General features: G+C 52.8%; 1 protein-coding gene across 3 annotated transcripts; it reads left to right on the forward strand.

Moving 5' to 3' along the window:
• Nucleotides 1-917: 917 nt before the first annotated feature.
• Nucleotides 918-27,050, forward strand: LAMB3 (laminin subunit beta 3). Of its 3 annotated transcripts, none has more exons than XM_009462411.2 (25): nt 949-1,011; nt 1,456-1,661; nt 1,794-1,822; nt 2,398-2,462; nt 2,960-3,114; nt 11,516-11,630; nt 11,832-11,905; nt 12,364-12,546; nt 12,952-13,015; nt 13,352-13,527; nt 14,205-14,325; nt 14,694-14,882; nt 14,976-15,131; nt 15,745-15,941; nt 16,919-17,030; nt 17,550-17,922; nt 18,406-18,566; nt 19,643-19,851; nt 20,966-21,169; nt 21,874-22,018; nt 23,370-23,577; nt 24,598-24,739; nt 25,126-25,302; nt 25,758-25,911; nt 26,408-27,050. In XM_009462411.2, the coding sequence occupies exons 4-25, from the start codon at nt 2,414-2,416 to the stop codon at nt 26,542-26,544; spliced, it is 3,501 nt and encodes a 1,166-aa protein (XP_009460686.2). In that variant the 5' UTR covers nt 949-1,011; nt 1,456-1,661; nt 1,794-1,822; nt 2,398-2,413; the 3' UTR covers nt 26,545-27,050. The 3 variants fall into 3 exon arrangements, with proteins under 3 accessions (XP_087617888.1, XP_009460686.2, XP_087617887.1); XM_087761761.1 differs by having other exon boundaries at nt 14,202-14,325; nt 26,408-27,049; XM_087761762.1 differs by lacking the exon at nt 1,456-1,661 and having other exon boundaries at nt 918-1,011; nt 14,202-14,325; nt 26,408-27,049.
• Nucleotides 27,051-27,055: the final 5 nt, after the last annotated feature.

Here is a 27,055-nt window from a genome sequence, read left to right on the forward strand (position 1 = left end):
AGTAACAGGGTGAGGGCAGGCACACCCTGCGCTGCGGGCACACCTCAGCGGAGGCGGAAGCTGAGCCAATGTTTCATAGACTGTAGCCTAAGGGACAGTATTTTTTTTTTCCAGCTCTGTGTGTACCCTTTCTCTGAGCTCCTGATCCCCAGCTTGCACGCGCCTGTGTCGCTCAGCGTGAGGACGGGGAGGTAGGTAGCACACACACAGCAAACCAACAGGAGCAAAGATCCAGGATCATCTGATGTGGTCTGCTGAGCCCCTCCACCAGCAGGGCAGAGGATGTGATTTTGGGGTCGTTTCAGTAAAGTAAACGGAAAAGGCTTGATGTGAGTTTTTCTGAGGATGAAAAACTCTGTTTTAGCTGAAACGCAGCCTGTGAGCGGTGCCCGGGAGCCCTGTGTGCGGGGCAGGGGGTGGTGGTGGCTGTGTGCAAGCTGCTGAGCTGCACTCCCAGCTGCGATCACCGAACAGTCGTCAGTTTAAACAGATTTGTTAAAAAATTGTTACTTTGCTGGCAGACTAAAAAAAACCCGCAAAACCCCCCCAACAAAAAAGTCACTTATGATACTGTTTCCATCAATACTAATGAAAAGCAACAGTGACCACTGAAAAGTGTCAAGTGCAAGAGAGCTCCGACATAGGTCCGAAGTAGGGGAGAAGGGCTCTTCCTCAGCTGGGCGTGCAGCCAGGGGTCTGGCTCTTCCACGTACTCCCAGGCTGATACTAGAAACCATCCTGGCGTGATAAATAGAGTCCTTTTGGATATCTTGGTACTTTTCTAGGTACCCAGACAAGAATTATGTTTCTTAAAATATCTGATGACTCCCTGACTTTTTTCACAGCTGGTGAGTTCACAAGATTGTGTTTTATAGATAATCCTCGAGATCATCTTACATAATTTTGTGTCTTGAGGGGTTCCAGTACTGCAGACAGGAGAGGGGCTGCGTGACCGAGTCTGCCTGTAAAGCCCAGCCGCTGTGCTCGAGGTCGCCTTCAGGCTGAAGTCTGGTATGTGAATACACAGTGTGATTATAACTCACGTGGACATCCTAATTAGGCTTTAAATGATCAAGTTTGGGCGCTGATAGCGGTGCTGTCTTGTCATTACGATGCTAAGCATGACACGCAAAACCTGTCTGAGAGAGTGGGTAAACATTCGGGTATATCACCCGGTGCCCAGCGGTGCAGCGGCTCTGGAGGGAGCTGGTTTCAGGCTGACTTGGTGGTGGTCCTGGCGGTGGCCACGTGAGCCCCGGGTGGGGTTGCCTACAGATGGGCTTTCACTTGCTGGTTACCTGCTGAGCAGCTGGTTCACGCTGCTGTCATCCTTGTCCGAAGTGATTTATGTCTGCGGCCGTGCGCCCTGTCTAGGAGCTGTCGTGTTATACGGTAACTGGGTGTGTATGTCTGAAGATCCCTGAATCACTCCCTTTATCATTACTGCACCCACAGGCACCCTCTCTCTCAGGTGAGGCAGCTGCGTGTTAAAAGCCGGGAGAGGAGAGAGCTAAGGCTCAGAGGGCTCTTGCGGTTGCGGATCGGTTGCTGGGTGGTGTGTGGGGAAAGAGCCCTCGCTGCGAGCCGGGGACGTGCGGGACACCGCGGGGACCGGGGACACCACGGGGACAGTGCTTCCGCTCACACAGGGAAGGGGGCAGGTGAGGTTTCTGGCTGCTGGGGCTGTGCTGGCAGCTCTGCCTCCCCTGGGCTCTCCTGCAGGGCTTCCCCGCAGAGACCCTGCAGGAGACATGTATTCTGCAGCGTTTTTTACGGGTTTCTTCTTTTCATAGAACAAGACTTTGGGCTGTTGCGTGTGCTGGTGAGTTTTGATCTGGAATTGATTCTGGAAACGCAGGGCAAAGGGTGGGGCTGGAGAACAGTCGTGTAGTGTGGCGGGGTGGGTGTGCACACTCGTTAGGGCATCGTTTCTAGGCGCACATTGCGACCTGGTATCGGTGCCGGCTCCCTGCCCGCTGCAGATCGTGATGCTGGGGGCTGCGGCTTCTCGATGTCCCTGGGGAGCCGGGCAGTCAGAAATTACAACTCTGCTGAGAGCGAGGTGGTGTGCTGGTACCTGCGGTTCACCTCAGCAATAATATTAAGATCCAATGATAGTGTTTGGGGAAGGGGGCAATCTCTTACACGCTTCGTGAAAATCTTGTGCACACTTCATGAGTTAGATGAAAAGCTGGGATTCTTTGTACATTGAAAACAAATACAATCTGTGAATCTGATTTTCTTCTTCATTATTCTTGATTTTTCACCCGTGTTACTGTGTTATAGATCAATTTATATTATCTCCCTGTAAACTGAGACGGAATGTGAAGGTCCTGGACTGAGCTTTAGACTGGCATTTTCTGCTTATTTTCGCTCATGCTGCAAATTCTTCCCTAGGCGTGTCCTTGGCGGTATGGAGTCTCGCTGCCAGCTTTGGCCATGGGCACTATTTACCCTCCTGGGTAAGGCTCACCATACAGTGTTTCTAAAAGGATATGGGAGAAGCTGACTAAATAGAAATGCTGCTAATGTAAGCTTTGTATTAGTAACAGTGTTGTGGCAGCAGCTGGGAGACTGGTATTTGATAATAGTGCTGGTGTTTGGCAAAAGGCTGCTCTCTGTCCTGAGCAACCGGCTATAGGGCTGGCTCTATAGGTAAACAGGGCCGTTCAGTGTGATGGGCAGGGAACTGAGCATCCCTGCAGCCCAAACACTGGGGCCATGGCAAAGAAGAGTTTCAGAAATAACTGTTAGTACAAAGTGCTTTAAAAGTGCCTTTTTCTTATTAACAATAAAGGCAATTCAGGGGCAAAATATCTTTGTCCTTTTTGGCACGTACATTTTGTAGGTTTGTCCCAAGCATGGCAGTAGCTGGTCTGTTGCAGAAAACGGCAGACATGCTGGTTGATGACTGTGCCACCCTGACACAACCCCAAGTCCTGTTTTCCTGCTCTTCCAGCTGCCCCATGGCTGGCGGGCGCCCAGCAAGCCTGCTCCCAGGGAGCCTGCTACCCCCCGGCCGGGGACCTGCTGCTGGGACGAGCCCATCACCTGCGAGCCTCTTCCACCTGCGGCCTCACCAAGCCGGAGACCTACTGCACGCCCCACGGAGAGGTACGTCCACCTCCCCCCTCCGTGCTCCGAAACCTCGCGTAGGGATGCTAATGCCTTGACCTGTCCTATCCTTCCTACCCTTTTGCAGGGTTGTGTTTAACCTATTTCAGGTATTTATCCCCCCTTCCAACCACGCTGGGTCACTGCACCATCTGTGGTGTCCCCTCGAGCCCTTCTGTACCATCTCCATGGTTGAGAAGATTTGCTGAGCACAAACGTGGTGGCAGGGAAAGGGCAGTGAAGCGCTGGAGGCAAAACGGAAGCTTTTGCATCCAAAATATCCCAAGCCTTCCTATCCCTGGATTTTTTAGTTATAAACTAAACTCGTATTTCACTTGTCAAAAGTGGGAACATTTCAGGTCTTTCACAAAGACTTGGAAAAGCTTCTGAACCAAACAACTGTTTTCAATTACACTGGTTGTGCGGGGGCAGGAGATCGCGCTCTGGGGATAACGTTTCAGCCAGCTGCGGATTCCCAGGCTCCAAAGCTGCCACCAAATCAGAGTAAGAGTTTCAGGAGAAGTCTGCCTGAGCACAGAGCTGACTACAGCGCTCCCCAAAGCCTTTCTCTGTCAGTCTGGCAATGTTAACCCCGTAACTGCCGTGGGAGTTGCTCAAAAGGGAGCGGGTTCAATGCAGGACAGGCAAAAAGGGTCTTGGAACAGATGCTTGAGAGGAAAGGAAACGGCAGACCTTTGGTGAGGCAGTGTTTTCTACGGTGAAATCCAGCTTGAGTGAAGTCAGCATTCTTCTGGTTTTAATTCCCCTTCAAGTTGAAGGCCAAGACGTGGCAGTAAGTGCCCATGTTCTCACTGGGCTGGAGAGACTTTCGCTCCTCTGTGGGCTCAGGGATGGCTGGAAGCTGTTGGTTGGTGTGAAACTGGGGAAGGTCCCTGGCCCGGACGGGTATGAGCATCACGCCCTCCTGCCTGCTGGGCTGGGGGCAGTATCTGCCCTTTGTTGGGTCCTTTTCCAGGCTGACAGCTGCAGTCAGGCATTTCCTCCGGTCAGGATCCCACTCACTTTTTCGGAGCTGTTCTGCTGCTCCCAGGCAGCTGGGCTGTTTGATCCCCTCCCCAGCAAACCCCTGCTGCTTCTCAAGGGTGCTGTGGCCCATGGAGAGGAAAAAACCAAGCAATTATTTCTGCTCCAGCTTAATTTTTTTTTTCTTCTTGATTTCTGTTTATACTTGAGGAAAATGGTACATAAACGTACTTCTGAAATCCTCACTTAACATTGACTTTTGACAGCGACTTTTGCTTGAGGAGGAGGCTTGTACTATGGGAAGTGAGTGTCTGCAAAACCTTGATTAAGCCGATCGTCCTAATACCCGCTGGAGCGGGCTCGTTATTCCCTTTGCCTGACCTTGAGAGGTCACTCCGAAGGGCCTTCAGTTGTGATCATCTGCATCATTTGTAGTCTTTGAAGTGGAGACTGGGTGTCTCTCTGCTGGCTGTGATATACCTCGATCAGAAACGATCCGTTCGGTGCAGAATTAGTGAGGTCTCGTGGCAGTACCACAGAGGAAGGCAGGCAGGAAGATTGCAGCAGTCTCTTCTAGTCTTCAAGTGCCTAAACTATTCCCTTTTCATATCCCTTATACCTTGCCTTACAAGTACCACGGTTAAAAGGGATTTGGAACAATTAACACTGATATGTTAAGTTGGATTCTCCAATTCTAGCTTTGGGAATGGGGTCTTTGCTTCCTTACTGCCTACACATATGCGATCCTTTCCTCTACTGGAATGAGAGATGCATCATTACTGCTAGCAAATTCCTCAAAGACCCTTATTTCTGTTCTGCAGCTGCAATGGCTAATGGGAGCTACGAGTATAGCAGCTCCTATCTTAGCAGGAGAAATCCCTATGCGATGAGCATTTCCTAATTTTTTTCCTTCCTTTTTCTACTTCTCTAATTTAAGCAAAAATTAATCCCCTGAACTCAATTTTCCTATTCCCATCCCATAAAAAGTAAGCACATTTAATTTATTGACTCTTCTGACTTTTTTTTGTTACAAGTCTTGCTCTTGTTTTGTTGCCAAATAGGTAGAAATTTGGGGGCTGTTTTGCAATCTCAGCAGAGGGCATGGGATGAGGGGTTGCTCTCACTGCCGGCGCTGTCTGGCCCCGCTGCCAGCCCGCGCTGGCCCCAGGGTCCTCTTGTGCAATTCTGGTGGGTCACTCGCTGTGGGCCTCGATTTCGGCCTCTGCTCCGTTGTCTGCTCCGTCTCCAGATCCCTCTAACCATTATACTTTGCACTCTTGATTGCTCCATTCCTTGGCTGTAGGCTCAGCCTGGTGAAATCCAAGAGGGACACTCAGCATTGCTATTTATAGCACAGAGGACTGTGGTGATGATTAGAAAAGTGAGGAGGGGTGGAAACCCGGCAGACCAGTGGTCTGGCTTGGCAATCACTTAGCGCTTGGGAAATGGCTGTTCGAGTCAGCAGGGAAAGTAAAAGCAAGAGGGAAACGGAAAATAAAATGGAAAAATAAGTGAGCCTGGATTCGGAGCCGTAAAGGCGCTGATGTGTGTGGAAAGACTCTCATTGACTGAGGTGTGATTCAAGACCCACTTAACTCATCTCTTTATTTAAATGTTAAGAATAGCGCTTTGATAGGAATATGGAGTAGCTCACACTGCCTAGCTCTAGCCAAGGGAAGGCATGGTGTGGCTTTCGCACGGATAAGCAGGTCCCCGGTCCCCTCGCCTGGCCTGGCCCTTCCGAGTGACAGCACGAGGGCTGTGCATGCCTCCAGTGCTTTTGCACTGGAAGCAGTGGTCCCTGCGCTGTGGCGTGCTCGCATCCAGCAAGATTGATGCTTCTCTGGAGGGAAAACCCTTCTTTCCTCCAGGCTTGTGCAATGCTTTCAGCATAAAGACATATTCAGAACTAGAAAATAGCTGCGGACTTTTCTGGATGTTTTATTAATTTTGAAGAGTATCCAAAGCACCCTGCACATCGCTGTGAAATCTTTTGCCAAAAAATAGGCGGGAGAGGAACAAAGCTGGGTGTCCTTGTGCTTGTGTTGCTGCTCTGTTTCCTGCATCCTGCAGTGGAGCAGGTTGTGTGTGTGGTGACTACGGGGGTCCTCACGCCCCGACCCTGGGAGACTTTGGATATTAAAATGTTGTTTGCATAAGGTCAAGGACCAAGTTCTTCTGCTTGCTCTCACCTGCTTTTCACAGGCACTTGGTGGATGTGAGCAACGAAGGGTGGGAAGTCACCTTTATCACCCCTTATGCCCTGGTGACATGGGGTCATCCAGGTAGGAATCTAGACGAGAGGTACCGGAGAAGCCTAATCCCTAAATGAGTTAGCGGGAGGGGAGCGTGAGCCTGCTGGGCAGGATTGCTCCTGCGTGGCAGAGGGCTCCTGCTGCTGACGGATGGTCGCAGCTGCCTGGCAGGGGTTGCTCTGTAGCATCTCTCCCTGTGGTGTCTCAGCACTGAGTCATCTTTGCTTCCAAAAATACAGGCCAATGTCTGTGAAAAAGAATATGTGCAAAACCGATGCTTCTGTCTGCCTTATTGCTCCCGTCTGATGGCTACATCTGCTTGCCCACCTGCGTGAGTCGGTCAGGGAGCTTGGTACTGATCCAGCCCATGCTGCCCGCCGGGTGCTTCAGTGGGCCCTCGGCGTGTTGGAACAGGGGAGAGCACACTGAAAAGCCACTGTGCCTCCCAGCTCGTTTGCTTTCCAGACCCATGTCATCAGTCAAACTCAAGTCTCTTACACAGAAAAATGCATCCACAAAATCGTGAAACAATTGTGGTCGGGTGGGACCGCAGGAGATCCAACCCCCCGCTCAAAGTAACGCTTCTAGTTTCAAGTATTGCTTCATAATTTTGAGGGTTTGCACCGAATAATTTGTATTCCAGACCTGTTGAAGCTAATACAGGGCTTCTCTGTGCTTATCTCATCTTATTCTGGCATTCAGACACACCCTGCTCTTTGCTGCAGGGATATGTCCCTACCTGTAGTGAACGTGCAGAAGAAAAAGACTATTTCCCATTATTTTTTTCCTCCTCCACCTCCCTTCTCTGTATCTTCTTTTGCCACATGACTGCAAATGGACACGTATGCTGGGAGACATCGTGTCGTTCCCTCGCAGACAAGTTGCGGAGGCAGCAGGACCCCAGCGATGCGTGCGGGGTGTGGAGATAAGCTGGTGCAGGAGGGGGTTTGCCGACCGTCATCCTGGCAGGTTTTACATGAAGTTTCACTGAGGGGAGATGATGAGGACAGACGGGGGGAGGAAAACAGGCATCCGTGTGCTTGCTTTTAAGCAAGAGAAATGGACTTCATTTCCTTAAACCCCGTACCTAGGACGTTTGTCCAGCTTGTGTCTTCTCCCCCGTCTCTGCTGGTGCCTCTGAATTTGGGGGTCAGTGGTAAAACCAAGCTGAGGGTCAGAGCCCTCTATTTGTGTTTTGAGCATAACCTCAGAGCTCACTGCCCAGTGTCACTTCTGACTGGCCAAGCAAGGATGTGACGTTAGATGTTACGGCTAAGAGATATATCTATGTTTCAAAATTGAAGCACAGTCCAGTTTAGCAAATCCCAGTTGCTCACTGAGAAGTTTAATCATGCCGACATAACCATGGGTAACTTCTGCTATGTTTTCCCGTTGAAAATGTGTAGAGTACTTCACAGGCAAGGCGAGCCCTGCTCTGTGAGCCTGGCTCAGCGATGTCCTAGAGCTAGTGTTAACAGGGAAAGAAAATGGGTTGGAATGGAGAATTGCATAACTTGGCTTTAACAGGTGCCTTTGTTCCTAAGGTAATTTATTCTTGCTGCTCACCCTATTTCTTAATAACCCTCAATCTCTCTGTATGCATATAAATTCCTACTGCCTTCCACGTTGTCCCCAAATAAACTTGGAGCAGTAATTACTGTCCCTATACAATATTAATTGTGCAAGACCACGCAGGGCTTACACAGAGCTGGGTAAATGCAGGACCACCAAGGTCTTTGCAGCTATGAAAGGTCTTCATTTCATGACTGGAGAGAAGCAGCTTCCCATTTTTGCTGATGAATAACTTCAGTTTATTTTGGGTTGTGCACCTATGCCAGGAGGTTTTATTTCAAGGGCTCTCTACTCGTATTAAAATGGCAGCTAGAGCTACTTAAAATACTTTGGTCTGAGTCCATCAGCTTAAAATTGTTTGCGGTTTTCTGCCCCTGCATGAGCAGGGAAGCATGGGAGGCTGATCAGTAACTGGTTCACAAGGTCAGAGCAGGAGGAGAGCAGCAGAAACGCGCAGCAGAGCTGCGGAGAGCGCGTGGGCGAGGGCTGGGTCTGCGCCCCGTCCCTGCGCGCACCGTGCAGAAGTGTCCCAGGTGCATGATGTAACATACAGGTGTTTTTACAATAGCTGGTTGTTCTTCTACGTGCTAATTTTTTTCCCCTCCACCATTTATTTCTAAAACACGAATCTGTTTATTCTCAACACGCTAGCTTTTCCTCTAAAACGACTGCCTTCTGAATTCCCTTTCAAAAGGCTGGAAGGAATTTCCTTTAATCTCTGAACCTCTGTAACCTGTATTTTGGGTGACTCTTGAGTAGCATGGAGGCACAGAGGGACAGTTAGTGGTTTCCATGCAGACCTACAACTTCTTTTGCCTTCCTATAGGCCTTTTCAGCCCCACGTCCCATACCTGCTGAAAACACAGACCGATTCTCTGTTGCTGCAGTAGCGCAGGGGCTGGGGCCTCTGGTGCCTGGCAGGGAGGGGACGATGTGCTGGAGAGCCAGGGCTGGGGCTGCCCCAGGGGTCGGTGACCCAGCTTAGACCCTGACCTCCTCATTTCCAATTGTCACGTCCTCCCGCAGCCCTGGTCTATTCCTGGCAAGCCCAGCTCTGGGGGACCTACCGACTCTGTTGCTATGCGGCTAAAAAAAGAAGGGGAGAGGTGGGGAAAGGTGTGCGCTCGGTGAATCTCCCCTCAGCCTGGCGCTGCTCTGTCGGTTTTGGTAATTCCCTCTGTCCCAAGGAACTTTGAGACACATAGTCACAGTCAGTAACAGCAAATCCTCCTGTTGTGCAATAGAGGGGTTTCACAATTTGATCCAAGGACGTGAAATGAATTTTGCTTCCAGTGTTAATTTTAGCCTTAATTAAAAAGCACGAGGGGGAGGGGGGAAGAAAAAAATGGGCAAAGATTTTTGCACCGAGCCCAGGCCCGGGCTGCACGGGGAGGGTCTGTCTCACAGACAGTTTAAGCTTCATTTCTGCTTGGCACTGCGTTTTCGGTGCGGTTGCAGCTTCATTGCCAACATTGCGTTGTAGCTACTAGAAGGCACTCGTGTCTGTGTGAATGGTCTAATAAGTATGCATGAATCACTCCTAATGAATAATTTAGCCGAGATTAACCTTTCCCCTTGCAGAAAGCCTTCCTTCTCCCTTTGCTAATCACAGTCAGAACTGTTGTGAAGTTTAATCATTATTGGGAATTGTTCACTAGATTATTTCTGTGGATAATTCCTGTAGCTTCCTGACAATTTGCTGCTAATAGTCATTATCTGAAACGAGTTCTTCTGCCTGGACCCGATTATATTATTTGTGATTCTTACTGGCAGAGCCAGGAGGAGTTGGTAGAGCCAGGGAAATTGCATGATTATATACTTTAAATTCTCTGTTTGCTTACTTTGCAATATTGTTATAAATATTGTAGTTAGCCAACTCCTGTTCTGGGATATTTATAGACAGAGAACATAAAGACTGTGGAAAATGTTATGGAAACAGATCAGTTTTAAGTGAGGATCTCTCCTCAATATCTGCTCGACTGCTGAAAGAGAAGTTCCCAGGTCCGGGGGCAGAGCAGAGTCAGGTCTGGGCTGTGTTAGGCACTAACAGGGTCCTGCTTGCGTTGGAATCGGCTCATTAGTGTGAGTATCAGATGGGGAGATTTTAGCACAGAGGTGGATATAAAGTGCTTCTTGTCACTTGTCACCCGATGTCTCTGCTCTGCCGCTGAGAGCTGATCTCATCACTGGGGCCCCAAACATGCCCGTGCCTCTGCTGTCACCTTACGCCACCCCAGGGACTGCCAGCCCTCACAGCGGGGTATTTCGTTGCCTTCCCAGTGTCAGCTGTTAGAGCTTGTGCCAGACGCGCTCCCCTCCTGTCCCCCAAACCCGCTTTCCTCCCAGGGCGACCTTTCTGAGCCGTCCTGCCCTGTGCCGCCAAGGCCAGCGCCTCCATCACTGGCACGGTTCTTCATCTTCCCCAGTTTCTTGGGCTTTGGGATGTGTCAGTGTGAAGCGTGTGTCCCACTGCTCCATTTGGGAGGCTACTTTACTGCTTGGGCCACTGACAAATTCAATTTCCAGTTGAAATGTTTCACATGACTTTTGCTTTTGGGCCAGCGTTATCTGCAGCCCCTTGTGTTTGCTCTGCTCTGGGCATGGCCGGTACCGAGCGCTTCGGACGGGGCCTCCCTGCGTCCCCTGTGGGATGCTGCTGCGGGTTCTGTTGTCACCTGCTATTTTAACATCCCTCTGGGCCCTGCCCTTCCCCACCTTGGCCTCACCTGGGTGTCTCCCCCCGGTTTTGCGTGGCCCTCACCCAGCCTGCTTGCCCACCCTCTGCCCACCTCTCCTCTTGGCTCATGTCTGGACCTTCCCCGCTCCCCATCTCTTGCTCAATCTCCTTCCTGCTGCTTTCTACACATTTCTGAGCCTACTCATGTGCCGCACGCACCCGGTGGCTGCACAGAGCGTTGCTTGGTTATTCAAAATTTGGGTATTTGTTTGCTCCTCAGGGACCCTGTTTTCTCCCATCCCCGCGTTCCCTGTGCTACATCTCTGTTTGCTCCTTGAATTACTTGCTCAAGTGAAGGGCTGAACTTTGAGCCGCTCGACTTCCCGCCCGCTGACTTCTCACCCGCTGAGCTGTTTGCTCCTGCTTTGCTCCCAGGGGAGAGCGCAGGGGGGCTGAGCATCGCCCGGGCTTCTGGGTGCGAAAGAAAGGCCTTTCTGTTCGCCCAAACAAACAGCCCCTCGGCTGTATGGAAAAGGCAAACTGGTCCTGAAAAGCTGCAAAGAGCTTTCTGTCAAGGGTTGTCATTGTGGAAAACGGGGTTTGCTTAAAAAAAGGCTTTTTTGATGGTTTGCCAAAAATGTGTTATAATCAAAAGCATTTTGGTTTTAGTTTTTAGTCCATAAAACTACGAGTTGTGTTTTTTAATGGGGTGTGAAGGGGACCACTTGAGTCCTGCATATCATTAGTCTTATTGATCGCGGTTCTTCAGGTCTAATAAACCAGCTTTACTGATGCCATTTGCTCCTTGGCGAGTCTGCGCTGCACCTGGGCCCCTCACCTCTGGGGTCTGCAGCAGGGTCTTTGCCTCCAGCCGAGCCGGGACGGTCGCTTCCACCTGCCCTTTCTCTTCCAGTGGAGCATGAGATGCTGCAGGTGCGACTCGCGGCTGCCGCACGCCTACAATGGCCACCGCGTGGAGAACGTCCTGTCCTCCGCCGGGCACTCGCGCTGGTGGCAGTCCCAGAACAGTGAGTACCGGCTGGGCGCGTTGGGGTCCCCCCGCACTCCGGGCCCCCAGCAATAAAGGCATGAGGGGGAGAGGAGGAGGTGTTGAATTCAATAGGTTGGAAAGAAAGAAGGAAATAAATGGCTTGCCTCAGGCGGCTAAGCGATTTGTTTTCCTGAAGTCTGCAGTCTGCACCTCTGAAGCTGCCTCTCTGTGCCCGCAGGCATCGAGCGCGTCTCTTTGCAGCTGGACCTGGACCAGGCATTCCAGCTCAGCAGCATCCTGCTTCACTTCAGGGTTTGTGTGCATCATCCCTGCTTGCGAGGGGGTCACAGGCAGTGGCGGATGGGCCCCACTGGATGTGGGGATCTCGGGTCACAGCTCCCTCTGGGCTTCCGATAGGAAGCACGCCAGGGATCGTGCCCCCATCCCTCTGTTTTCCCTGTTTGCATGGCCATTCCCCCGGGCGTTTGGGAGGAGCAGAGCAGGGTGGTGGGTTCCCATGCCATGACTGCGTGCCGAAAAATCTCCTTGGTGCAGACGTATACTTTGGGGCTGCGAAGGTGGGGCTGCAGCAGTGCTGGCCAAGGGGAGGGGGAGGCTCAGAGGGTGTTGGTAACCTGTAAGGGAGGGGGTTGCTCCAGCAGCCTGCGGAGACCTCAGCCTGGAGGGAAGAGGAGGAGGAGGACATCCCCAGGCCAGGAGCCGGCTGGGGTGCACCGCATTACACATGTGCCTCTTTCCCTGCTCTGCAGTCGCCGCTGCCTGCCGCAATGCTGATCGAGCGCTCCACCGACTTCGGCAAGACCTGGGAGGTGTACCGGTACCTGGCCTCCGACTGTGCCGCCGCCTTCCCCCACGTCCCCCGGGGATCCCCTGAGAGCTGGCAGGGTGCTCGCTGCCAGGTGCTGCAGGGGTACCCTTTGCACGGGGGCAAGGTAGGATTTGTGGGGTTTTGTGGCAGGGACCCCTGCACGTGTCTGTCCCCCCGCTGTGACCCTGGGTTTGGGGCAGGCGGCCTGCACAGCGCTGCAGAACCATGTGGTGGCCTGGAAATCTTTTACATGTATTACACTTGGCAAGGGATGGAGTCCGTGGACATCTAGCACTGCTGAGGGGAGGATTCTTGCTCCTCTGGGAGGAAAGCCCTCGCTGCTTTGTGACAAGCGAGGTGTTATGTTGGTCTTCCCGCAAAATCCTCTGCAACTCTGAAGCCTTTTCCCTGTGCTAAGGGATGTTCTGCAGAGGCAGGACCAGAGCACACGCTGCTCAGAATGTGAAAAGAAAGCACCTTGTTTCCTGCTTTTTAACTTTTTTTTTTTTTTTTTTTTTTTCCTTCTCAGGTGAAATTTAGTGTCCAAGACCTGGCATCTACCATCACTACCTCGTACAGCCAGGCTGTCGATAGTAAGTGAATGGCCTCTTCTACATCTGAGAAAGGGAGAGGGGGACAATGCACCTCGTGGTTCTTCCTACGTGTGATGGAGAGCACTGAGCCGGGGTAACCCCGCGGGGGAGCAGGTCCTCAGCAAAAAAGGCCTTGAGCTGCGTGTTAGACTGCTGCCCTGGTGCCTGCGAGGTGTCAAGGAGCAGCGTTTGGTCTTTGCTGATGGCTCAGCTGCTGCTCTTGGTGCCGATGCCTCTGTCTCTTGCTCTGAGCCCTCCGCACAAATCGCAGTGCACTTCTGCAGCTGGTGCCTGGGTGCCTGCTGCCCCCTCACGCCTCTCCTCGGTCCCCAACAGAGCTGGGGCAGTTCACCAACCTGCGGATCAACTTCACCGAGCTCCCCCACATTGCGCGCCAGGGCTACCACTCGCCTAGCACCTTCTACGCCGTGTCGGAGATGCGGGTGCTGGGGAGCTGCTTCTGCCACGGACATGCCGACCGCTGTGCTGCTTCGGAAGACCTGCAGGCCGTGGTGAGTGTTGGGGTGAAGTGAAAAGCCCAGAGATGACCTCTGTGGTATCAGACCATCCCTGAACCCTAGTGGGAACATCAGGCTCCACCACGTGCTCGGGAGATGTTGGCTGGGATGACTAGCAATGGGGTGTAGGAGTGTTTTCCCTGGGAAGAGGCTGCTTGTAATCAGGGGAAACAATGCCCTATTTTGCCTGCAGTAATGGGGTGGTGGCTGTGAGACAGCAGCCTGCGGTACCCCCATATAAACCCTCTTTTTGTGTTGGGAAGAAGGCGGAGGGGCTTTATAAGGAGTTACGAAGCTCAGCGGCTGTGGGAGGTCATGCTCGGAGGGGAACTGCTCCTGCCAGCACGGTGTCTCTCGGCTGGGTGGGAGACATGCAGGAGGTTTCAGCAGGCTCCTTCATGCCCAGGAGGATTTGCCAGCACGAGTTGTTTGCTGTGGTGGGATTCCCCAGCTTATGCTTGTCCGCTTTGCCTTGAGCATGGCTGTCCTCAGGTGGAAGAGGCGGTGGGAATTGCTGCGGCAGTGCCATCTGCGTACTGGAGCTTCATCTCTGCGCGGGGAATGGGGGCTGCGTGGGGGCAGGAGCAGGCCAGGGGTGTGCTGGAAAGGCAACAGGAGGGTGAAGCTCTGAACCGAGGAGGAGGAGGGTTAAAATGCTGTCTCTGCAGCAGGTCCGCGGGCACTGCATGTGTCAGCACAACACCGCCGGTCCCAACTGCGATCGCTGCGCCGCCCTCTACAACGACCGGCCGTGGGCACCCGCGGAGGATGATGATCCCCATGAGTGCCAGAGTACGACGAGTGCCTTTCCCTCTCCTCTTCCCGAGGCCTTTCCTAAATCCTCCCTAGCAGTGAGCAATAGGACCGGGAGCGAGCTCAGAGACCTTTCACCCCGGGACACTTTGTGGGGCTGGATTTTAACACGGATGTCTCTGCAAAAGGCACCCAGACACATTTGCACGCTGGGTTTTGCTCCACGGGGCTGTGCCAGTGCTCGGCCACTCTGTCCAGCTGGTGCCAGCTTGGTCCTGGGGTGGTTTGCGGGTGTCACTGTGTCACGCAGGGGACTTGGGCACCCTCTAGTGCCGGAGCCGCCACTGCCGGAGGCGTTTGCACGGTTGCAGCACTAGTTGGGCCGTTTTGTTGTTTTTTTTTTTTAGGGTGCAACTGCAATGGTCACTCAGCCTCGTGCCACTTCGACCCGGAGCTGTACCGTGCCAGCGGAGGGGCGAGCGGGGGCGTCTGTGACAACTGCCAGCACAACACCGAAGGCAACAACTGCGAGCGCTGCAAAACAAACTATTTTCGCAACCGGCGGCAAGATCTTGCCCATCCTGAAGCCTGTCTGCGTGAGTGCCTGGTTGCCCCCTTGTAGCACCTTCCCCGGACCCCCCATCCGCCCCTCGTGCCCCTCAGCAGTGCTGTTTCTTGCACGTTTCCAGCCTGCGAGTGCGACCCGGATGGCGCCATGCCGGGCTCCATCTGCGACCCACTGACGGGGCGCTGCGTCTGCAAGGAGAACGTGCAGGGGGACCGCTGCCACCTCTGCAAGCCGGGGTTCACCCAGCTGGCCAACACCAACCCCCTGGGGTGCCGCAGTGAGTACACCCTGAGACATCCCCTGCTTCCCAGGGTGCTCCCACCCCACCTCTGCACTCAGCATCCTCAGTGGCTCTGAAAGGGACCTGATTCCCAGCCAGCTTTGATTTTTGGGGTTTCCAGGCCAAAGACCCATTTTGCAAAGGCTTATAAAGCTCCTTGCTCAGGCTGTTGCCTGTGTCAGGTATAAGTTTGGCAAAAAGCACAGGGATAGCGAGCCTGGGGCGTGTGTAGGGCTGTATCCCTTCCCGAGTGCCTCCTGGGTGCACAGGGCTCGGGAAGCTGCAGGGGATGCCGGAGGCGATGCCGTGGAGGTGACCCGGGCTCTGCGCAGCAGAGGGCAGCTGTGGCTCGGGTCAGCGTCGCCTGTGCAGCTGGGCGGGAGGGATGCTGAGGCCTCTCGGGCTGCTAAGTCCTGCTGCAGCCCTTGAGAAGGCAACGTGGTGTGGGAGCAGGGGTGTGGGTCCCTTGTGCCGAGCTCAGGTGTGAAGGGAGAGACAGGAGAGCTCGTCTTTAGGTGGCTGCAAGGTTCTTCTGTGGACCTGGCTTCGTGGGAAGCTGGGCTGGTGCTCTGCACCCTTTTTTAATAGAACAAAACCCTCCCTGTTTCAGGATGCACCTGCAATGTGCTGGGAACACGGCAGGACATGCCCTGCGATGATGAGACAGGGAGGTGCTTCTGCCTGCCCAACGTGGTGGGGAACGACTGCGACCAGTGTGCGGCTGAGCACTGGGAGATGGGGAGCGGCCGGGGCTGCCGGCCCTGTGGCTGCCACCCGCACGGCTCCCGCAGCCCTCACTGCAACCAGGTACTGCCCAGCCCACCCTCAGCATCCTCAGGGCAGATTCAACATATTTCAGCAATATTTCTTTTTCATTTCCATGCCTTCTTTCATGCATGCGCCTGCAAGCTTGCTCTCTTTTTTTTTTTTTTTTTTTTTCCTTCCCCTTTCCCAACTCTGCAAATGCTGCTGTGAGGGGCTGCCTGGGAGCAGCAGCGGGGTCGAGCTGCACAGCCGAGAGCGCCACTGCCACGGAGCCGCGTCCCCGCTGGGCAGCACTGCGCCAGGGATCGCTCAGAGCATCCAAACCACCTGTTGGGTGGCTCCGTTGTCCTGCCCCGTCCGTGGGAGCCTCCACAAAAGGGCCATGCTTTCCCTAGGATGTCATGCCCTTATTTTCCTTTTTCTATTTCCTAGAAAACACTATGACAGGCTATTCAGAAAAATGAAAGAAGGTGGTAATTATCAATGCAAGATTAAGCTATTTTAAAAGGTCTGATATTTAGTAAGGAAGTCCTAATAAGAGATCTTCATGTGGGTGAGGCAAGTTAATTATCCTCATTTGTCAATGAAAAGCATGTGTGTCACTTCAGGCTTAAGAGACAACTGGGAAAATTAAAGTTAAATGTAAAAAAAAAAAACCACCAAACCCCCAAAACCCCCACAAACAAACAAACAAAAAAACCCATGACAAATTCTAAGAACCAAAGGTAGGTCCCAAATGTGCAGGGAGGAGACGGAGATGGCAGACTGGCTGCTGGTGGGCAATTCCTTTGTCTTTGAAACAAAGCTTAAAACTCTGCTTTGCAGTGCTTGAGCTGTTTGGAGACTGTGTGCATGGCCATGGCTGAGCCTGCAGCCCGGCCGGAGCAGCGCGGGCCCGTCCTGGGACACAGGCTGAGTAGAGAAGATTGTCCATGTGCTGGCTTTAGTGCTCAGTCAAGGGACGGCTTTCCCAGGAAAGCATCCAGAGCCGGGCCTCCCTGATGTATTTCTTTTCCCAGTTCACAGGACAGTGTCCGTGCAGAGAAGGCTTCACAGGACGGACGTGCTCCGCCATGCAGGAGCAGGTTTGCCCAGATAGGCACTACGGAGACATCTGGGTAGGATGCACAGGTAGGGAGCATCTGTTTCGTTTTGGCTTTGTGTCGCTTAGCGCTGTGAAATCACAGGTTACCTGGGAAAGAGCTCCTGGCCCATGTCCTGACATCAGCATTTCCCACACTATTTTGCAAGAGAAATTTCCTCTCTGGAACAACTTCCCAGTTAATCCCTGTTGCTCTCCCGCATCTCCAGGTATCCACCAGTCCCCTCCCAGCAGTCTTGGGCGAGACCCGTGGCCGTACCGGTCTGGCCCTGCAGGGTCAGGGGCTGGGTGAGCAACTGGGCTTGGGGGCTCTTCCTGTTCCTCTGCCCGTGCCACCTCCTTCCCCGATGCTGCAGGGGCTGACGGGTGGGGTTGGACTTCAGATTGTGTTGGCATCCCATTAACAGGGTCTGATTTTTTAATATATATACGTATATATTTATATTATTATATATATTTATATATTTTATATATATATAAAAAAATTTCTTTTTCCCCCCCTTTCAGTGGGCTTCACCTCTATATCTCTCTACCTTTCCATCCCCCAGAGTGTGACTGTGACTTCCAGGGCACGGAGGACGTGGGGTGTGACAAGACCACGGGCCAATGCCTCTGCCGCCCGGGTGTCACGGGCCCCCGCTGCGACCAGTGCCAGCGGGGCCACTGCAGCACCTACCCCGGCTGCGAGCTGTGCCACCCCTGCTTCCGCGCCTATGATGGGGACATCCAGCGCCTGCACCTGCGCCAGGCTGGCCTCAGCAACTCCACCTCACGGCTGCCCCTCGGGAGCGGGGGCTCCCGCTTTGGCCCTCGCCTCTCACAGGCGGAGAGCAACGTGCAGCAGGCGCAGGGCATCCTCGGCCGCTCTTCCATGACAGAGCAGGGCCTGGCCCAGGTGGGCAGCGCGCTCACTGCGATCAGGTGAGGGATGGGTGCTGCTGACGGGGTGTATCCCTTAGCTGGGAGGGGACGCTGGCTTTTTTCTGGGTGCTCACTCCACTTGTCACACTGAGCTGCTTGCACGTGTTCTGCTTTCTTTCTGTAACTGAAAATCTTGCTCTGTTTATGCGGTGACCAGGGATGCAAGAGAGCAGTGCTTCCACATGTGCCTGTCCTGTGCAAAACGTTGCAAAGGCAGGAGAGGCCGGTGGACAGGCTCCAGGCGGTCGGCATCTTGCCCAGTCCCTGCGTGGGCATGGCCCTGCGAGCTGTAGCCCAGCCCCGCTCTCTGCTGCCTCCGCAAACCTGCGAGGCCATGGCGTGTCCTTGGCCGTCAGCTCTCTGGGCTCAGAAGTGCCTCTTCACTGGGTGTTGGCAGCATCCCCGCACGAGAGCACCCTGCTCTCTCTGTACAGGTGTTTTGCTCTCTACTTGAAGTCACATTTTCTGCTTTTTCTCTCCCAGAGAGCAGGTCCAAGGTATAAATCCTGACCTTCGTTTTCTGGATGAGACTGCCTCTCTGTCGAGGGAGCTCGAAGCCCTCAGCAGCAGCTTGCTTGTCACTAATACCCAGTATCAGAGCAAGAAGACCCAGTTTGAAACCAGCCGCAGCACAGATCTGTCAGGTACAGTGCTGCAGCTGTAATATCTCTTAATTTGCAGCTGTTAATTTACCTCAATGTGACTGTGCCTGGTGGTTTCCCACCGGCCGGGTGGATGAGATGGAGTTTTTAACCTGCTGACAGCTTAGGAACAGCAAATACATCTTCCCTCCCCAACGAGAGGGATGCTTTCTACCCAGCCTCTGGTCCATGACCCAGGATTTCACGCTCTCTGGTTACTTGCTCCAGTGTTTTGGGGCTGGGTGGCTCGCTCCGCAGGCACCGCATTCCCGTCCCCCAGCTAGCACAAACTCCGCTGCCGGGGCGCGGTGGGAAGGGGGGAGCCCCACTGGGAGCGTGTCACCGAACCTGGGAGGAAGCTGAGATAATGAAGGTTGTGCACAGATGGAAGGGATGGAGGGGTGGGGAAGGGAGCCAGGCGGCTGTCAGGCGCTCAGGAGAAGAGCTAATTAAGCCTTGTGATGATGCTGGTGGTAGGCTGCCATTATATGCCTGCTACAGCTAATTCTCTCCAAGTGTCTCATCGCTGCCTCCGCCTCCCCGGTGCAGTGCGTGGCTCGGCCGGCCGGGGACGTGTGAGCTGCGGCGAGCGGCTGCTGCCTGGGCAGGTTCGCTCTGCACCTCGCTTGTCCAAGCAGGGCTTAGGTGTCCGTGTCCCGACCGCGCTCTTTCCAGGTTGTGCTGGAGGGGAATGGGGTGGCCTGCTCGGGAGCCAGGGAAAGGGCTCTGAGAGAGCCCTGTCCTGCCCCGCCAAAGCCCTTCTGGGCTGCACAGAGCAAAGCCCAGGATCAGCATGTGCACATCGTCTTGCTTTAGTTTTGTTTCAATCTTTTAGCCCCAACCCAGAGTTGAGTCCTTCAGGAAAGCTCTGTAGCTCACTGAAGGAATGGCTGAAAAGCATCTGGAAATAAAAGGAGCTTTTTCGTTGTGTTGTGGTGACTAACCACTCTGGCTGTGTCAACCTCCTCTCTGTGCACACATCCCCTCGCAGGGTATAGTCAATGCCTTCGTTTAGGTAGCTATGCTGCAATTATGAGTCATGGAGGCATTTGTGTCATTTATCGGCTTTATTCCTGCAGGAGCCTTCAAGACAATCAGATCTGCTTACCAAACATCCACCAATGCTAGCAGCCTCGTCACCGGTGCCTCCGGGCTGCTGGCCGAGTCCCGGGAGAGCCGCAGGAGCGCCGTGGGGCTGGAGGGAGGGCTTGCGGGGTCTACCTCCAAGCTGCTGACCCTGAAGGACGAGATAGCCTCGTCTCCCAACCTGACCCCTGTCATAAATAAGGTGAAGATACAAAGTAGTTTTATGACTTTCCCACTGTGCACATCTAGTTTTCAGGAGGGCCCTGTAGTGCTCAGGAGGCAGAAGCCTCCTCCTGCAGTCATTCATCTTCCCTGAAACAGCCCAGCATGGCACAAGATAAAGTCTCTGTCCAGAGAGACTCATAAATGGCATCCAAGCCACTTGCTGCTTTGGGACGTCAGTGGAGAATTGTCTGAGCATCCCTTGCCTGGGGGTCACAGACACCAAAGTGTTGCCCACCACCCCCTCCCAAGCATGCACTTTTTTCCTCCAAGGAGTCTCCCACGTGTCAGTTCTTGTATCTCAAAGACCCACTTAATTTCTGGATGAGGTTTCTTTTATTTCTCCTTCGCTGCTTTGTTATTGCCATGGAGATCCATTTCGGTGTCTCCTAATGCACGGTTGCTGTGGAGACCACCAACCTCCCCTCTTTGCTTTTCAGGGCAGCAACACATTCCCAAGCGACCAGCCTGTGCTGGTGCTTGCACTGGCTCTGGGTTTGCATGTGCCCCTGCTGCAGTGCCTCTTTGATGGGTGGTAACTCTACAAGATGCTGTGCAATTAAAACCACTGATGTTGAGGCAAGAGGGCAAGGGTCTTCTCTCATCCCATTCTCTCTCCGAAAGCAAATTGCACAGGTTGGACAGGGTTCCCCTGCCACGAGGGGAAGAGTTGCTGTCCTGAGAGTAAATGAGACGTTTGCTCCGTGCAGACATGCTCTGTTACTCTTTGTGAGCTGCTGGGGTTTAGCTCCTGCTTTGTTCTCGTTTATGCTCCAGCTTGGGGTGGTGAGGAGATGCAGACCTTGCATTGCTGTCTCAGGTGTGGGCGTTCAGCACTGCCATACACGTGTGTAGCTCTGGCTGCCCTGCTCCAACACAGTCACCATCTCCAGTCATTCGGGCTGTGCTGCATGCCCCGCCGTCAGCCCTGGCGGGAGGGTTGGCTCTGTCGCACAGCGAGTTCCCCAGCTCCCTTGGTGAGGGTCTGTTGAAATTTTGGCCCCTGTGATGTGCTGGTTTGCCTCCCTGAGGGCATTGAGGTCTCACCAGAGAGGTGAGTGCCCTCATTGCCCCACCGCTCTCTCCCTCTCCAGATCTGCGGTGGCTTCCGAGTGGAGACGTGCACGCCCGCCCGCTGCGAGGGGCTGCTCTGCCCGCGGGACAACAGCACTGCCTGCGGGGCCGGCCGCCCCTGCCATGGCATCTTCCCGCTGTCGAGCGGGGCCCTCGCCATGGCCGGGGAAGCTGCCAGGGAGTTTCGCAGCCTGAGCGCCCGGCTGCGGGAGACGGCGCAGCTGGTGAGTGCGGGCAGCGCTGCCTGTCCCACGGCTGAGCCCCGTGCTCGGTCCTTCGGTGTCAAGCAGGAGAACTTGGGGGGACAGCTGTGGAAAGAGTGAGCTGTGATAAAATACCCAATCTCAAACTCTATTTGAGATTTGATCTTTTGGACAGCTGCAGAAATGCAGGAATTTTTGAGTGGGAGGCTTCCTGCTGCGTGCGTGGGTCCTGCCTGCCCCCAGCACAGGAGCCACAGAGCTGAAGGCATGCGAGCGGCTCTGGAAATGTCACGAGGAAGCCTGTCCTCCTCCTGGTTTGGGATTAGTATGGCAGAAGGGGTGGGGATGTGGAAACCTCTCTGAATCCGCAGATGTAACTGCTCTAGTATTCGATGCAATCTAGAGCGTATGTGTTAGTGCTGTTGCAGCTTCTTTCTACGGCCTCTTGGGTGCTTGCAAAGATAAAGTCAGTTTTCAAACTAATTCAAAATCCAGTTCAAAGGTGTTTTAAAAAAGCTAAACAGTACTGCCCCTGTTTGAGAGGTTTCTTTGCAAATCCAACCCTTGATCTTTTAACATTTACAATCCTTTAAAGCAGTGGCATATTAAGAGTGGGGAATAGCATAATTTCAGAGTGCCTTGCCCAGTTCACTCAGAGTTGAGGTAGGGCTGCTGGGATTCCAGGTCAGGCAGAAATGGCTCCATCAGGATATTGTTGTTTGCAGATTAAAATGACAGAGACGTCTGCAAATCAGATTCAAAGCAATACTCGGCGGCTTGTGGACCAGATGAGTGTAACAAGGACCCAGATAGAAGGAGATGTCCGGCGCATCCAGCAGTTCATCCAGCAAGTCCGAAACTTCTTGTCCGGTAGTGCTCTGCAAGCTGTAAAATATGTCTGTGCAGGTTGACTTGTGCACGGAAAAAAATAATTTTTACAGTGATATCACGTATGAGAGTACAGTACAAGGGAGTCAGCTGAATAGCTCATCCCAGTTAAGCTCTCAGATATCCAGTTTATCTGCACATGGGTATTTGTGTAGCAAAGGTAACGCACATCCTCTGAGACGGCAAGGCAGGCTTGGGTAGTTTTTCTGAAAAACGGACACGACATTTCGGCAGTACAAAAGTTGGTGATTTTGTCAGGAGTTGTAGTTTGGCCAGCTGACTTGCTCAGGCTTGACTGTGCTGTTCAGATCGACCCAAATTAATCCTGGCTGTTCCATCTGTGTCGACTTCCCTGGGATGTCACCAGGGCAGACAGACCCTGCCTGCTTCCTTCTGGGGACATTTGGGGGCCATCTGTGAGGTCCACGGGGCAGGAGGTACCACATGGCCTTGACCTTCTCTGCGCAGGGCTTCATGGAGGGGTCTCGCAACAACCCCCGTGAACTGCTCTCAGATAGTGCCTCTAAAGCAATGAACTTCAGTTCATTAACATAAGTGGACGGCTGTGGAGGAGGAGGTCTTTTGCCTGTAGCACAGACAACAGCTTGCTTTGGGTCCTGCGCTCTGCCGCAGAGCCTCGCTCCATCTCTGGGGCTTGAGGACAAACCCATCCCCACGGCTGGTGCTCTCTGAGGATTTGCAGTTGGCATTGACCCGATGCAGAAAAGTTTACCGGCAACACTCACTGACCGGAGATAAACAGGCAGATCTCTGGAGCAGACTGCTAATCGGACGAGAATTCCTCGTTGTCCTATAAACCAATGGGATGACTTATTGTTTGCAGACAGATTGTAATAACATAATGAGCCTCATGAGCATTAGCTGAATAAGAAAATCAGGTCATTTGGTGCTGCCTGGTGTTAATGTTGAGTGAAGATATTTCTGAGCTAATTGCTGGGCTAATGTCCCTTGGGCTTTGCCTGCCTCTGATTCCTCAGTTTTCTTAACTTTTATTTGTGAAATAAAAAAGGCTTGTCTTGAAGCACAACCTCATCTGCTCAGCGAGGTTCACCTGACTCTGCTCTGGGCTTAGCCATGGTGTTCTCGTCCCCACATTAAAGGTATTTCAGTACTTTTCTGAAAGTTTTGCTGATGTGAACAAGAAGTACATTAAATTTAAGGGAATTACATTCAGGGTGGATCCTGGCAGCTGCCTGAAATGAAGAGACTGTGCATGAGGCATGGCTGGATGCCTGCTCCCGTCCTCCCTTGCATTTGCACTCCTGCCTTTCCCCTCTCCCGTTCTGACGCCGTCTGTCTGTTTGCTCTGTAGACAAGGACTTGGACCCTGCCACTATCCAGGAAATCAGTGAGTCTGTTCTCTCCCTACGCCTCCCCACGGATGCTGCCTCAGTCCTGAGAAAAATGACCGAGATCCAAAATTTGGCGACTAAGCTGCAGTGCCCGGAGAGCATACTTGCCCAGACAGCTGAGGACATCGCTAAGGCCAAGCAGCTTCAACAGGAGGCAGAACAAGCCAGGTCGGTTGGGGTTCAAGGGCTTTCGGCAGCGGAGGGTCACTCAGCCGGAGTAAGTGTGGTGGTTCTCAGTTGGGCTGAAATCTCGCTCTGCCGGAGCTGTACCTACTTGCACAACATGAAGTTTTAGCCCAGGATCTTCTGTGTCTGTACAGTGCCTAAAAGAATGAGTCTGCGATCTCTGCAGACACCTCCCTGGTGCCCCAATAAGAAATCTGGCTGCCAAGATTAGATCTTGTTATAGATACTAGAACAAGAAGGTCTTTACCAAAAGTAATGGAGGCTTTTCTCTATCTCTTGAGTCCCTGTGATGGGAGATGACAGGGTTGCCCTGCTATTACTTGATATTGGTGACCTACACCCTAATTGCACAAGAGAGCATGAGGAGATTAAATGGGCTATTTGTTTTCTGGGTGAAAGTTGGGAGGATTATCCCATGGTCCCTTAAACAGTAATTACAGAGTGTCCTTGCAAATTTGGAGCATCTACTTTGTCACGTGTTGACTTGCAGCAATATCCCAGTGAGAAGGTTAGCGGGATAAGTATGTAAACTCCTTGACAGTGTCTGACACCTGCTTAACCTGCTGGAAGTGATGAGACAAGGGAGTCTGGCTTTCTATGGGGAGCTCTATCACCCAACCTGAATAGTCCCACTGCAAGCAGAAAAGTATTAATTGGAACTGGTTCAGTGGTTATTGCTTTCCCTTCAATGCTTTTTCTTGCACTAATTAAAAAAAAAATGTTTCTAACTAGTTTAAAGGAAGGCTTTTCTCTCCCCTTCTCAGTTTGTCTCCTCCGCTTGGGGATATGAAATGGAAGTAACACTTCTCTCGAAAGGAGACCTGCTGGACTGCAGTGTGTCCAGAGGTGTGGGTTTGTGGCTTTCGGGGGAAGGAGATTGTAGCCTTCTCAGTAACAATCCTGCCTTGCTTCTCAGGCTTCCCTATTTAGCCTCTGCAACCTTGACTTCCAGCCCATGCAATTGGCTACACTCACTCTTGGCTGTTTCCCACGTTTCCCCAGGAACCGGGCGAATGCCGTGGAAGGCAACGTGGAAGAGGTGGTCGGGAATCTGCGACAAGCAAACACAGTGCTGCTGGAGGCCCAGGGTGCTATCAGGGGCTCTGGCTCTTCCCTCCGGTTCATCCAGGAGCGTGTTGATGAAGTGAGTGATGTGCGGTGACTTCCCAAATAACAATACTGTGCCCTGCTCGCTGCTCCTTTGAATCTTTCCCACTCGGTGGAGTCCTGCACCAGCGCAGCTGGGAAATGGGATCTGGTGAAGCTTTTGCTGTAAAAATCTCTTCTTTCTGCTGTGCCTCACTTGTGTGCTTCTCCAAACTCCAGTCATGGTCCCTGCCGGAATCCCCGAGAGAAGCCCTGCGACTGCCGTGCTCAGCTACGCAGGGAGCAGTCCCTGCTCCCTGCCGAAACCCCGCTTCGGCAACGTGTCTGTCAAGCAGCGTAGCTGGTCCCTGCACAGAGGGAAAAACCATTAGGAGTGGGGTTTGGATGCGATTTCCTTCTTAATGCGGATCACCCTGCTTTTAGATTGAGGCTGTTCTTGGTCCAGCCGAGAAGAACGTGAAGTCCATTGCGGGCCAGCTGGACGGGCTGATGGAGAGACTCTCACAGCTGCAGCGTGGAGTGGACCAGAACCGCCTGCGGGCCACCGACGCGCAGCAGATGGCCAGGGAGGCGGGCGAGCAGGCCAGGAGCGCGCAGCAGGTACTGGGCTCTGCCACGTCGCCGGCCAGGGCGGTCACAGCTGTGCTCCGCTTCCCTGCTGTCATTAGACAGCAAAGCCAGCTGTGTCCTGGCACGTTTTTGGATGAGGCGAGGAGGCTTTCCTGTTCAGGCCACGGCTTGTGCGTTGTCGTGTCACTTCTTATTAATCTGATGCAGTATACCACTACTGAGTTTTTCCAGGACCTTTCTCAATCCTAATGCTTTTTGCTGGAAACTTCTCTCTGCTGTATCTCCCGCCTGAGGCAGAGTAGCCCATACAGCTGTCAGCATCTTTCGGAGCACGTCACAAACTTATGCATTTGCATGATAACATCACGGCGAAGCTCTAGCACAGTATCCATTTAATATTTAGAATGGATTCAACGTTGGAAAATCCCCTTTCTTCCAGTCTATTTGCTTGATCCTACTTGCACTGCTTATTTACTTTTTTACAGGCTTTTGAACAAGTGAAACAAATGTATGCTGAGGTGAAGAGAAGGATGGAGCAGAGCCCGGCTCTGGGTGAGCAGGGCAGCAGGGTGCAAAGCATAGACCTGGAGGCCCAGGCTCTGTTTGAGGAAACTTTGGCCATGATGCACAGGATGGGAAGTAAGACTCTTTGTGAACTCAATGTAATAATCTCACGTGCTGGGGAAGAGCTTTTGACACCCAGTGGGGTGAGGGAAAGAAATGATGAGGAAGACAACATCCTTTGTGCAGTGAGATGGTGCAGATTTGGGCTGCATCTGTTGGTGCTGTGCCAGTAAATTTGGAATTTGCAAGGGTGCACGGGTGGCCTTGGAAGGGACGCCCTGCCTGTGATGCCAATGTGCTTCTGTTTTCCTCCACACGCTCACTTCCATTTTTAAGCATTCAGAAGTACTGGCTTTGTTTGGAGCAGTCGGGTTGGGTTTTTTTGGAGGGGGAGAAGGGGGGATGCAGGAGGAGGCTGTGACGCCGCTGATATTTGTTTTCCTTGCCCCTCCAGAGCTATGCAGGAGGGAGGTGGAGGCTCAGCCCAGCCTGCTGGGGAGGGCAATGGCCACATGCCTTCCTCCTGTCCCATCATCTCATCATGTAACCCTTTCCTGCCCTCTCTCCTCAGCTTTAGAGATGGAAATTCAGGAAAGCAACAAGGCGTTGATGTCCAAGTCAGCCAAGCTGTTGGGCCTGGAGGAGCGGGTGGGAAGGATCCGGGATGCCATCAACAAGCGAGTTGCCTACTATGAGAGCTGCTCCTGAGCGAGCTGCCTGTGCTCCAACGGCATTGCCTTCCTCCTCTGCAGACTCTGACTTGTGTATTTATTCCCATTTTCCGGCTGGAGTTCTCATGTCTCTATTTTTAGCAAACTGAGTTTCCGTAGCTCTGGAAAATAGCTGCACTGAGCCAAAGGAGCAAGCCCTTGGAGAGGGCTAACCTTGGTTGGACTGGCTGAAGCTGCCCAGTGGTTGGAGGAAAAAGGGGGAGAGACATCAGTCTTCCATTGCAAATAAAAACATCCCCAAAGCTGTTATTTCCAGAGGGGTTTATAAACCAAGGCATTATTTCTTTTTCTTGTTTAAGCCAATTCAAGCTCTTTTAGCTGAATGTCACTATTCAAATTAAAACCCTCATGTGGGGCCTTTTAAAACTTTTTATCTATGCTGCAGTTAATCCTTAAAACTTGCCGTGGCTTCAGTACTTCCCTCCTAGATCTTTCTTCAAAGAACCAGATCACAGAAATGGAGAACTTTATCTTCATCATACCTGTAC

This window comes from Nipponia nippon, unplaced genomic scaffold, assembly GCF_047370975.1.
Source record: "Nipponia nippon isolate SJK-2023a ecotype South Korea unplaced genomic scaffold, ASM4737097v1 scaffold_25, whole genome shotgun sequence".
Lineage (NCBI taxonomy): Eukaryota > Metazoa > Chordata > Aves > Pelecaniformes > Threskiornithidae > Nipponia > Nipponia nippon.